The 13,003-nt window shown below is 34.0% G+C and overlaps 1 protein-coding gene across 4 annotated transcripts in view; it reads left to right on the forward strand.

Annotated features, from left to right (window-relative positions):
* Nucleotides 1-13,003, forward strand: part of USP34 (ubiquitin specific peptidase 34) — a 242,422-nt gene that overhangs the window by 206,501 nt on the left and 22,918 nt on the right. For all 4 annotated transcript variants that reach the window (XM_081588454.1, XM_081588456.1, XM_081588457.1 and 1 more), the window contains 9 exons: nt 975-1,060; nt 1,441-1,609; nt 1,709-1,783; nt 2,888-3,039; nt 6,583-6,631; nt 6,716-6,820; nt 6,903-6,947; nt 7,678-7,782; nt 9,236-9,383. In XM_081588454.1, coding sequence (XP_081444580.1) covers nt 975-1,060; nt 1,441-1,609; nt 1,709-1,783; nt 2,888-3,039; nt 6,583-6,631; nt 6,716-6,820; nt 6,903-6,947; nt 7,678-7,782; nt 9,236-9,383 — 934 coding nt within the window. The remainder of the gene's footprint in view (nt 1-974; nt 1,061-1,440; nt 1,610-1,708; nt 1,784-2,887; nt 3,040-6,582; nt 6,632-6,715; nt 6,821-6,902; nt 6,948-7,677; nt 7,783-9,235; nt 9,384-13,003) is intronic.

A 13,003-nucleotide genomic window follows, 5' to 3' on the forward strand; every position in this document is an offset into this window, starting at 1 on the left:
CTAGTTTGAATAACACTGCTGTGAACATTCGTGTACAGATATTTGTGTGGACATATGTTTTCAGTTGTTTTGGATATATACATAGAAGTGAATTGTTGGGTTGTATGGTCACTATGTTTGACATTTTTAGAAACTATCATACTTTTTATCATGATGTCTGCACCTGTTTACATTCCTAGCAGCAATCTGTGAAGGTTCCAGTTTTGCTACATCTTCTTCAACATTTGTTATCATCTTGATTTTAGCCATCCAAATGGGTGTGAAGTAGTATATCATGGTTTTGGTTTGCATTTCCTTTGTAATTAATTATATTGAACATCTTTTCATGTGCTTATTGGCTATTTGTATATCTTATTTAGCGAATTCTTAGACTTTTTTATTAGCTGCACTGGCTGTTTGTTGCGGCACATGGGGCTTCTCTAGTTATGGCGTGCCGACTCAGTATCCGGCAGCATATGGAGTCTTAGTTCCCCAACAAGGAATCGAACCTGTGTCCCCTGCATTGGAAGATATATTCTTACTACTGGACCACCAAGGGAGTCCCATCTCAGACATTTTTAATCCATATTTTTTTGGATAAACTTAAATTGTTTTCTCCTAGTCATTGAGGTTCTGATAAGCAACTACCCTTCCCCACTCCACTTTTCTGAAAGAAATGGATGCCAGGTTTCTTTCTTCTGTATCTCCACTAGTAAAGAAGGTTTCATAAAACTTTGTAGTTAGTAATCTTTACTGCTAATACCTATAGTTTATTGTTGCTTTTTCCATTATAAAACTGAAAATTGCTTTTCAAGCTCATTCTACCTTTTGTCCTCACTTTGTAGTGGAGACTCCAGGAAAGCTTTAGAATATCAAAAGATAATCTGTGAGAAAAATATAAATGAGCAACAGAATTTTTGATCATGTTCATTTTTCAGTATCTTTGTTACATGACATGACTTGTCTCTTAGGTTGTCATATCTTTTCATTTGTAGATGTTTCAACGATTGTGTATCCATGTAATTCAGAGACTTAGACCTGTGCACGCTCATCTCTATCTACAGCCAGGGATGGAAGATGGGTAAGTAGTATACCTTTTGAACTGAACATTTTATTTTTAAGCTTTTTGATTACCTGCATACAAAGTATTTTTAAATATCCACATTGAAATATTTAGGTTCTCCTATTTTAAAAAGTCTATAATAATATAAATCAAGAAGGAAAATTTTTGTTTTATTTTTATTTAATTGCATTTTCAAACTCCTCTACAGGGAACTTTGGCTTAGTCTTTTTGTTTTGATTTCAGTGAGAGAGGACTGGAATCCAACTGTTTGTATTGCTATAATTTGTGTTATTCATAATTACAAAGATGATAAATTCAGATTTTTAATATTTCTCCTCCCAGAATATCTATCCCCATACTTCATAGTTTCTCTAAGATACATAAAATTATGTTTTCAGGTCTGATGATATGGATGCTTCAGTAGAAGATATAGGTGGTCGTTCATGTGTCACTCGATTTGTGAGAACTCTGTTATTAATTATGGAACATGGTGTAAAGCCTCACAGTAAACATCTTACAGAATATTTTGCCTTCCTTTATGAATTTGCCAAAATGGGTGAAGAAGAGGTGAGGCTGTATCTTGTTTATTTTTGGTATTATGTACTTATTGTCAGTATTTAAAACATAATTGTGTTTATATTTTTAAATCAATATTTTTGTTTTTAGAGCCAGTTTTTGCTTTCATTGCAAGCCATATCTACAATGGTACATTTTTACATGGGAACCAAAGGTCCTGAAAATGTAAGTATAGTTCTGCCTCATATCAGGGATATTTAGAGGCCATGGTTTCAAGTTGCACCATGGAAAGATAGTAGATTTTCTTTTAAATCCCCTTTAGCCCTGATATTAAATGATTTTAAGAGTCTGTTCGGTTGATACTTTTAATGGATCTAGTAAGAGAAGAAACAATCAAGTAATACATTTCACTGGTATGGCCCAGGATCAAAACAAATAAATTTAGCAAAATGACCATCACCTGCTTTAGTTTCCTATCAGCATGTTGTGTTTTGGTGAACATTTTTTCTGACCATAATTTTAAAGCCCTTTGCTGTATCAAATTTGTAAGTCTTCCAAAAATTCAGGTAGCTAGTCTGTTCATAATATTGAAAGTACTTCATCAGTTTTGTGTTGTTTATAATGATTGAACTGAATGCTCTATTTGTTCTGTCTTATTAAATTCTTGTTGCAACCCTAAGAGGTAAGTACTATTGTTATCTCCATTTTACAGGTGAGGAACTTGAGGCATAAAGAAGTTAACTTATTTTAGATAACAGCGAGTTAGCATTTGATCCTTGATTAGACTCCTAAACAAAACTTAGCCACTATTCGGTCATGGTTCTCCAAATATATACCATTATTATCTAATTTCAGCCTAGGTGGCTACTTGTTCAGTATTGCATTTCAAACTCCTGATGAATATCTCTTTGAAATACCTACTGTTTGGATTATCTGAAAATTGCCAATATAGATTCCTTTATTTGTGTGACTGACATTTTTATTAAATACTTTTTTATCATGTTCATATGAACTTTGATCCTGATTTATCTTCCAAAGAACTTGCCTATAAGAAAAAGTTATTATTAAAGAATTTATCTCTTTAGGTAAGGTAAATACTCACAGTATTGGAAATTATTGTTCTTTACAGCTCTGCCTGTTAAATCTAAAATTGTCCTGAGTGTCATTTAGACTTTTAAAGTTAGGGTTAGGCCTTTGAATGTTATTTTTCATGATACATGTTCCTGCCACTATCTCTCCTGCATTGTTGTATAAAATCATCAAGCTATTTGCTGTCAACCTAATGTTCAAAAATGAATATATTAAAAATGAACTGTGTTTATGTTCTAGCCTCAAGTTGAAGTGTTGTCAGAGGAAGAAGGAGAAGAGGAGGAGGAGGAAGAAGATATACTCTCTCTGGCAGAAGAGAAATACAGGCCAGCTGCCCTTGAAAAAATGATAGCTTTAGTTGCTCTTTTGGTTGAACAGTCTCGCTCAGAAAGGTGAAATGTTTCAACATTCAAAATGCTTAAAGCATGTTTGGTTTTATTCTTTTTACATAATTGTTTTATCATTTTTAATTCGGTGGCTTTTGTTACTTAATTCTTTTTAAATAATAACATGATCCATCAACTCTTGTAGCATAAGTATTTCAGTCCTTTGTACCAAACTTTTACTTTGCCTCTAAGTCATGTTAGAAATATACATTGAAGAAATATACAGTAAAATATCTAGCAAAATTATATGTGCATTCATCTTTTAACCTAGCAACCCCACTTCTGGGATTCTGTTCCCAAAATACAGAAAGATGTATATTTATTGAAGCAGTGTTTATAAACAGCAAAAGACTGAAAATGTCCACAAAGATGGGACTAGTTGAAGAAACAGCATCCCCTCTATAAGAGTACTCCATTGCAGAAAAAAGAAGAATATGGAATCTGTATATTACCATGAAGAGATCATCAGGATAGATACTACTAAGGTGAAAAAAATGAAGGTGGACAAAAGTATATATAGAATACTATTTTTTTTTTTTTTTTTGGCCGCTTGGTTTGGCTTGCAGGATCCCTGAGTCCTAACCATGGGACTGCCAAAAAATTCCCTATAGTATGCTACTTTTTAAGACAGGGGAGGCTGAGAGAGACAAAATGAGTGAAAGTGTGTGTGTGTGTGTGTGTGTGTGTGTGTGTGCGCGCGCGCGCGCGCGTGCGTGTTCATTTGTATGTGTGCACGTAGATGCATGTGCGCACAACCAAGCCTCATTATACATGGATCTCCAATTTGCGAATTTGCCTACTTAAGTAAAATTTATTTGTAATCCCCAAATCAATTCTTGTGAAGCTTTTATATTCATTTGTGGATTACAGAATGTACCAAAAATTTGGAGTTGACATGACAACACGCTTCCCCAGCTGAGGTCAGATGTGGTGACACTATGCCTTCTTGTTTCAGTTCTCATATTGTAAACAAACTTTTTTGCAGTTTGTGCCACGTTTTTCATATTTATGCTCTTTATTTGGTCATTTGGCTGTTTAAAAATGGTCCCAAGCATTGTGCCAAGTGCTATCTAGTTTGTTCCAAAGTTCAAGAATGTGCTAATGGTCAACATTAAATCAAGTGTCTTGAAACAGAAGCACACATATGAAACAAGGTAACATATCGATTTATCAATGAAAATGTTATGACCCAGAGGTTCACGGGAACCAACTGTGTGTTTTCCCTATAAGCAATGATTTGGTGTTCACTGATTCAGTGTTTGCATCTCCGTATAAACAAATGACAAGAATTGAGGTTTTTTTTAACTGAAGACTAAGTTTTTAAAAATAAACTTTAAAAACAAGTTTCCAGTGGTTGGGGGGAGGAGAAAACAGACTGGAGGGGACAGGAATGGAAGTTTGACTTCTTTGAATGTAGTACATTGTTTTGTTTTTTAGATTTATTTTTGGAATCATGTGAATGTTTTATATAATTATAAATTTAATAAAATGCAGTCCCTAAAAATAAAAAGCAGACTGAAATAAATGAGACTAACTGTATATTGAGTTGGTGACATAAACATTGGAGAAGAATCAATTAAAGTGACTTTAGAACACATTGATTTAACTGTAATTTTTAGTGGTATGTACCTGAAAGACAAAGAAAAACTGTAAAATTATCCTAAAGTGTTTTGCTAATTATATTGTTAGTATTAATATAACTAGAATTATTATTTTGGAACTATGTTATAGAATAAAGTAAATAGATAATTGTTGCCATCATTAGAAACCAAGATTTTCAGGAAAAGAAAAGAGGAGAAATACCAATATAAAATTGTAGGATGTTTATTTAACTTCTTTAACACTAAATTTGAATTTGGAAATATCAGTAGAGTTCATGGTATATTTTGTCTTAAGCAAACAAAAAATGTATTATGTATCTCCATTTTCTGAAAACGTCTAGAAACTCTGTCCAACCCAAAATCAATGAGTGCCACTGGCATCTAGATTTACCACTGAAAAAAATCAAGATTCCTTAGGAGAATGGCCAGTTCCACGTTTTGGGCAAGAAATGAATGGGAAGCCTTGAACATTTTGTCATTTTGGAAAGCAGGGAGGCTATCAAAGACTGCTAGGGTCATGTTAAAAGATCTCAAGAGTCAACTTGAGGAGGTTTCTACTAGTCACAGACTGGACAACTTGAACATCAATAATAACAAGAAGTAACTGCAAGTGGACTAAAACATGTCATGGATGTTTACATCCATGAGTTCATAATGATACCTAAAAGCAAAATTTTAAAAATTATTGGCAACTTTTGGAGTATATTAAGAAACCAAACAATAATTTTGAAAGCATATTAATAAAGGAACAGTATCAAGTATTTATCTTACCTGCAAGAATTATACTTCATGGCAACCAGATTGTAAATGAGAGATGCTCGTCATTATAGAGGTATTTGAGTTAATAAATGAGCAAGTAGTGCTGGAATTGGGATACTAGTATTTTGCATCCCAAATGAAATAATGGATCTAGGAAATGGTCATTGTGGGCTGAAAACATTAGAAAAAGAGGGACAGCTTTTCATTGTGCCTCGTGATGAAAGTTCATACCACTGCTTACAAGGTATTCTTAATTAAAAAGTCAAACCTAGATTTGATCAAGTTTCTGGGTTTAACTACCAGTTTACAGGAAATACGGGGACAAGGAATATGTTAAAACAACACAATAAGGATATAATCAGCAAGATGGAAATGTGGGAAATTCTACACGACAAACCACCTACTCTTCAGCAGATTAAATTGCAAGATAAAAACAAAATCGGAGGGGAAACCAGTGGTCTAAAAGAGATTTAAAAGACATTTCAACCAATGGCAACAGAGGACTTTCTTTGGATCCTGATTCAAACAAATTATAACTTTTTTTTTTTTTTTAGAAACTTGAGGAAATTGTACATTGACTGGATCTTGTATGATAATAAGGAATTTTAGGTGTGAATAATGGTAGTGTTACATTTTTGAAGTTTATGTTTGAGATATATATTGATATATGGGGTCAGTGATAGAATATCTGGAGTTGTTTCAGAATAGTTCAAATTGATTAAGTATGAGGTACAAATGAAACAACACTGACCGTGAGTTGGGACTGTTGGGATGCTTACACTATTTTTGTATGTGTTTGAAATTTTCTATACTAAGTTGAAGAAATACACAGTAATTTTAAACTTGAAAGTGAAATTCTTCATTTCTTCAAAGTTTGTTTTGTTTTAAAGGTTCTCATGTCAGAAAAGCTCTCTAAATTAGATCCATCCTAGTGCACGAACATATTGAGTTAATTAAATGGAAATAAAGTAGATTTCGACTTCCATATACAAATCTTAGAATTTTGCAAACTTGTCCAAAAGGTGTCTAGTGAACAAGTCTAGCTAGCAGAAAGTTCAGAAATCATTTTATGATGGTGTCTTGGTATACTTGTAACTGAATCAGCAATGTTGTTATGTATCATGACTCAAATGGCTCTAAATTAGTATAGAGGAAAGAAAAACTTATTTCCACTAATGTTTTCTTTCAGGCATTTGACATTGTCACAAACTGACATGGCGGCATTAACAGGAGGAAAGGTAATACCTTCTTAATATTAGACCACTTGATAATCCCAAAAATAACAAAACAGTTCCTAAATGAACAACTTTTGCTTTTGACAGGGATTTCCCTTCTTGTTTCAACATATTCGCGATGGCATCAATATAAGACAAACTTGTAATCTGATTTTCAGCCTTTGTCGATACAATAATCGACTTGCAGAACATGTAAGTACTGAGAAACAGTGAAAGTTTTTTGGTAATTTTTGGAAGAATATTCTGAAACCCCCCCCCCCTTTTTGTGTTTTAGATTGTATCTATGCTTTTCACATCAATAGCAAAATTGACTCCTGAGGTATGTAGACATTTGTTAATTCATGTTTTTCAAATTACTGTGAGCACTGACAATGCTTTCAGATGAACCTTTCTAACTGTTCTTGAGGAAAAGTTTATCAAGGCTTCCCCCATAATATAGTAACCTATTTTTAACTATATAACTTGAATAAATTGAAGTACCTCTTTATGTCTTATCACAAATGTCATTTTCCCAATTAACATATAATTTAAACATATCAGAGTGTCACCTAGGTACTAAGCTTTAAAATTGTTTGGTTTGAAGCATATATCATATTGTACCTTAGAAGAAAGTGAACTAACTAAAATTCTGCTTAGGTGGATAAGTATGTATTTTTTTAAAAATGAAAATGTTATAGCTACTTTGAGAATACATTTCAAATATTAATATGAATTATACCTCAGAGAGCAAAAGTTGCTACAGGAAACTTTTAATCTAAATTTTTCTATAAACATGGTTGTGTCATTAACTAGAGTTTCTCTCCACACCCCCCCCAACTTGACATCCAGAAAACTATGTTTTCTGTTACATGTGGCTCCCGCGCAATTGACACTGTATCCTGAGCTCATCCTGCTACTTTATGATAGTTCAGGTTCATACATATGAGTACGAATCTCTCTAACCTAATACAGCAGATTTAAATGTGATCTGTAGAGGAGTTACATTTGTTTTCTAGCGAAAGTGATTGATTCACCAGATCTAAATACGCAGTCATGTATGTGTCTTATAGGCAGCCAATCCTTTCTTTAAATTGTTGACTATGCTAATGGAGTTTGCCGGTGGACCTCCAGGAATGCCTCCCTTTGCATCTTACATTCTGCAGAGGATATGGGAGGTAAGTTTTGTAGATGTTCTAGTATTTATTTTTCTAACACAATCACTCCCATTTTAAGTACTAGTTACTTCTTGCTTGGGTAACTCAAAATGGTTTTAGTAAGTCATAGGTCAAGAGAAGAAAAGATGCTTTAGTCAGAAGATCTAGAGGAAGAAGAGTTCCTGGCTAGTTAGTGTCTCAGATGTTTAAAGACTTTCCTGTAGAATCATAAACAACCTTTGGTCCATATGAGGTTCTCATTTCCCTACTCTCAAAGATTCCATGAAGTGGTAGAAGCCCTAGAAATAAAAACTAGCTTCTTTCAGTAGTTGATAGAAAATAACAGAGGAAACACCAACCACTACCTTTCTTTCAGAATTACTGCTGAGGCTACAGAATTTCTTAGTGAGTATTGGAAATGCCCACTTGCTGGGCCAGGGACTTGGCGGACTTTTTCTCTTGATAGGCCAGATAGTAAATATTTTAGGTTTTGTGGGCCATATGGTCTCTGTCAGAACCACTCAACTGCTGTTTTACCATAAAATCAGCCATAGACAAAATATAAATGAGTGGGCATGGCTACGTTCCAATACAAACTCAAAAACAAGCAAACCACAGAATTTGTCCTGCGAGCCATAATTTTCCAACCTCTGCTCTAGATTCCTGAGATTTCCTTTTTCCATGAAAAAAATCTTTCCGGCAATATAGTGAGCTAGTTTTCATTCTCAATTACAGTAGCAGATTGGGCAAACAATAAGAAAAGTAAAGATGGAAACTTCAGGGAATTAAAGCACTTTTAATGTATACTTTTTTAAAAATTAATTTTATTTATTTTTGTTTATGCTGGGTTCTTGTTGCTGCACAGGCTTTTCTCTAGTTGTGGCAAGCAGGGGCTACTCTCTAGTTGTAGTGTGAGGGCTTCTCATTGCGGTGGCTTCTCTTGTTGCTGAGCATAGGCTCTAGAACGTCTGGACTTTGGTAATTGCAACATGTGAGCTCAGCAGTTGCAGCTCCCAGGCTCTAGAGCACAAAGTGTCATAAGCACAGGCTTAGTTGCTCTGTGGCACATGTGATCTTCCTGGACCAGGGATTGAACCCATGTCACCTGCACTGTCAGGTGGACTCTCGTCCACTCTACCACCAAGAAAGCCCTGAAAACACTTTTAAATAAGTTTGTAAATTTAAGACCTCAAAGTCATTGGGTTTCTCTTATTGTTCCTTTGCTAGAATCCTTGGTTAATATAATCTGATTTTGTAAACTATTTAGAAATACTCTATGAACATATTCCTGTTAATAAAAATAAGTTGCTTTAAAAATGGGAGAAAAAAACATGAGTGTGAAACGTCTTTCAGGTTCTAGTTTTTAGGAAACTTTTAACTTTAAAGTGTCTAATGTATATACCAAAAGTAAGTTTGAAAGAGTAACTGCTCATTCACTTAGACTTACATTCTGTTCTTGTCATTTTACTTGCAGGTGATTGAATACAATCCTTCTCAGTGTCTGGATTGGTTGGCAGTGCAGACACCCCGAAACAAACTGGCACACAGCTGGGTTCTACAGAATATGGAAAACTGGGTTGAGCGGTTTCTTTTGGCTCACAATTATCCTAGAGTCAGGACTTGTAAGTCAAATATTCAGAATTTAACAAACCATTTGTTGTTCCACGTTTTGTTTTTAAGGTGATTACAGTATGCTCATTGTATATAATTCAAAAAGACTCTTAGAGATACTGTTTGTTTGTTTGTTTTTGAGATACTGTTTTAAAGGCCAAAGTTTTATTAGTATTTGAAAACCTGTGGCAGTATTTTACAAATATCTGTAATTTTTTTTTGTTTTTTAAGGATAGGAAACTGTCTTTTCTTGGGTGACATCACCACCACTATCATTTTTATTTCCTTTTTTGGTAGAGTCACAAAGCATGATCAGCATTAGTGAAGAGAGTAAAGGATCAGAAAATCTTGTCCTAAAAATAACTTTAGAAGGCTAAGAGTAAAAGTAGCAATAAAAACACAGTACAAGCTGAGAGAAAATACTCTCTAAAGTTATGGGAGTTAAATGATGACTATCTTTATTGTATCCAGGCCAGAAGGGAATAAGCAAAGATCTTGGAAGACAGATGGACAAATAGCAAAAATAGCTATTTCACATAATAGGAAACTGCTCGTAATACACACAGAATGTTTTCTTTAGATAGTATTAAAAGAAATAAAAATCAAAGTGGCTAATTCTTAAAAATTCTTTAATCATTCAATTTAGTCATTAAAATTGTATTTCCTAGTTTTCTGTTGAGAGCGCAAACAGTGAGTGACACTCCAATAGCAGCAAGCACATCGAACACCCATATCCATGTTTTTGAATAACACTGCCAGTAAAACGAATCACAGTTCCTGGGAGAAATGGCTGATTATAGGACTGGGGCAGGAGCATCTTGTAGAACCAGAAAGTAATGAAGTGCTCCAAAACCAATGATGAGGATATGTTGAAGGGACATAGAACCAAACTGAAGAGCTCCCAGTCTCCAAACCTGGAACAATTTGAGTCGAAAAATAATTAACATAGCACTGAATCGTAATCCAGAGTATAAAATAAATGTCCGTGAGTCCATGCTAATACAAATGAATGATTGAATAAACAAATAAATGAAGAGGCGCATCCCCCATACAGAAGAATTCCAAATCATTTTTGTATATCTTTCCCATCCAAAGGTGGAGTGTAATTCCATATACTTTGAGTATCAACTTTAGTGTCTTGCTTTCAAAGAACAGAGTATTAGGGATAGAGAAAATAACTTTTTAAGTGACAAAACTTGACAAACATTAACTCTGGCAGATAATTAAGGTTAAAAGTGTCACTGATAAGTCATACTGATAGTATGTGCCCTTGGTATAATGTGATACAAGGGGCACTTCATAATGTGGTTTTCCTCCCGAAATCCTATAACCTGAGTCTACTCACGATAGATGTCACATAAACTCAGTTTGAGGGACATCCTACAAAAATATTGGACCACTACTCAAAACTACTATGGTCTTCAAAAGAAAGTCTGACAAAGTGTCACAGTCAAGAGGAGGTTAAGGAGACATGACATCTGAATCTGGTGTATCCTAAATGAGATCCTAGAAGCAGAAGAACATTAGGACAAAACTATTGAAATCAAAGTGTGGGACTGAGTTAATAGTAATGTGCCAGTGTTGGTACACTACAAGTGTACTGTAGTAATAATGTCACAGTAGGAGTGGGAGAACATGTGTCAGTCATGGGTACACATGGATTGGCAGTGGTGCTCTGCTCGTAGGCTTTTTTTCCTGTCAGTTTAGGCAACACCACGGTAATGGGATATTTGTAAGAGTGGACACATATTCTGGTTGGTATTTATGTTCTGACTCCGGACCATGAAACAATTAAAAACCTATGTTGAACCACCTATCCTCTCCCCTCCCACCCCCCCAAAAAAAGGGAAGGAAAAGCTTTTTAGCTAGCTTGTATACCTAACATACATAATAGTGCTGAAGAAAGCATCTCATACATTGCAGTGACTTTGTAAGTTAATATTATCCTTATAAAATGCAGTTTAGCAGTATGTACCAAGATCCTTAATTTTTTTTTTCTCTTTTTTAACTCGATAATACCATTTCAGGGATTCCAGTATAAGTAAGTCATCCAATATATGAATGTCCAATAGCATTATTTATAATTGTGAAAAATTAAAACTAAATGTTTAGATAGGAAATAGTTATGCATCATTTAAAAATTAAAATAATGACTGTAGAAATACGGAAGCATGCTTTTGAACGTTTTGAGCATAGGAGCCAAATATTTAAATAGAGTCAATATAACTCAGTAAGAATTAGGGTAACATGTATAGAAGAAATACATGTACAGAGAAGTACTTTTAAATCCTACAAAATTTTAAAGAATAACTGTTTAAAATGTTTAGAGAAAAGGAAAATGGTGACATGATAGATGGCTTGGAATAGTTGAGTTACCTTGTAGAAATGAAAGGTTTATTCTAAGTTCTCTAGAAGTGGGAATTCTTAAGTTATTCTAGCAAGGCAGTTTTTAGAAAGATGGTCTGTTCTTTCACATTGACCTTCATGTTTGTTCTCAAAGATAAAGATAACTTAAAAGTTGTGTTTTTCTCCCTAGCTGAACTTACCTTTTTATTTAAAAGCATGGAGCTTTTATAGAAATAAGTAGATGGTTAAGTATGTGATAAAGCAAAACAAGATGTTAATTATAGAATTTATGTGGTGGGTCTATGGGTCGTTATTTGGTAGAGTGTTTTCAACCTTTCAGGGTATTTGAGATTTTTTTCACAATAAAATGTTGGGTTAAAAGTATTTAACTTAAACTGAATAATTTTTTAATCAAAAATTTTTTTCTCAATTGCAGTTTTATACAAAATTATTCAAGATGACACCTACATGCCAAGTTTTTATATTTGAAACACATACCAAAGTGAGCCTAACTGAAACAGACTAACCAGAGGAGTGTATAGTTGGTTGATAAATATATAGAAAATGGAATGTTGTGCAGAAGTAAAATCTAATTTGAAGTAAATCCATAAAAGAGTTTACAGTTGATTTAGAAACCCTAACATCATTTGCTTTGGCAGTACAAAGGAAGTTATCAAATTATAGGTAGAATAGTGGGAGACAGAATTAGTAGGTGTATTGAAAAGTGTTGTGCTAAGATGTTAGATGCCTTGAGAAGGCTCTGTAGCGAATGTTGGTAAGATTAACTCATGAGTCTGACAATCAGTGTTTGAATTCCATTTCTGCCATAACTGTGTAAAATGGGGTAGTCTTAATATTTTAAGTCTGAGTACAAGTGGAGATAATAAAAGTAATACCAAGTACATAAAGCTGTGTTGTTAAATTTAAGCATTTGATAAATTTTAGCAGTTCTTGTTTTTGTTACCATTATCATTGTCATCATCATCATCATTGTTTCTCAAGGTCAAAATCTGGGCCCCCCTCTTTTTATCTGTGTGAACTTGGTTTTTGCTTCTCCAAGATTCAAATTTTCCAGTGTATCATCACTTAGTCCAGAATGATTGTGTGGATTAAATGAGATAGTATTTATAAAGTACCTAGCTCATACTCCTTTTACAGATGGACTCAACTAATGAGTCATCCTCTCAGAATTATACCATAGGCTTAATAACATTTTTCAGATATGTTGACGGAAGGGATTCTTTCTTTGCATGCAGGGTTAGCCTAGAAGACTTCTAAAGATTTT

The sequence above is a fragment of the Giraffa tippelskirchi genome, chromosome 4 (assembly GCF_054371585.1).
Source record: "Giraffa tippelskirchi isolate mGirTip1 chromosome 4, T2T-mGirTip1v1.2.pri, whole genome shotgun sequence".
Taxonomy (NCBI): Eukaryota; Metazoa; Chordata; class Mammalia; order Artiodactyla; family Giraffidae; genus Giraffa; species Giraffa tippelskirchi.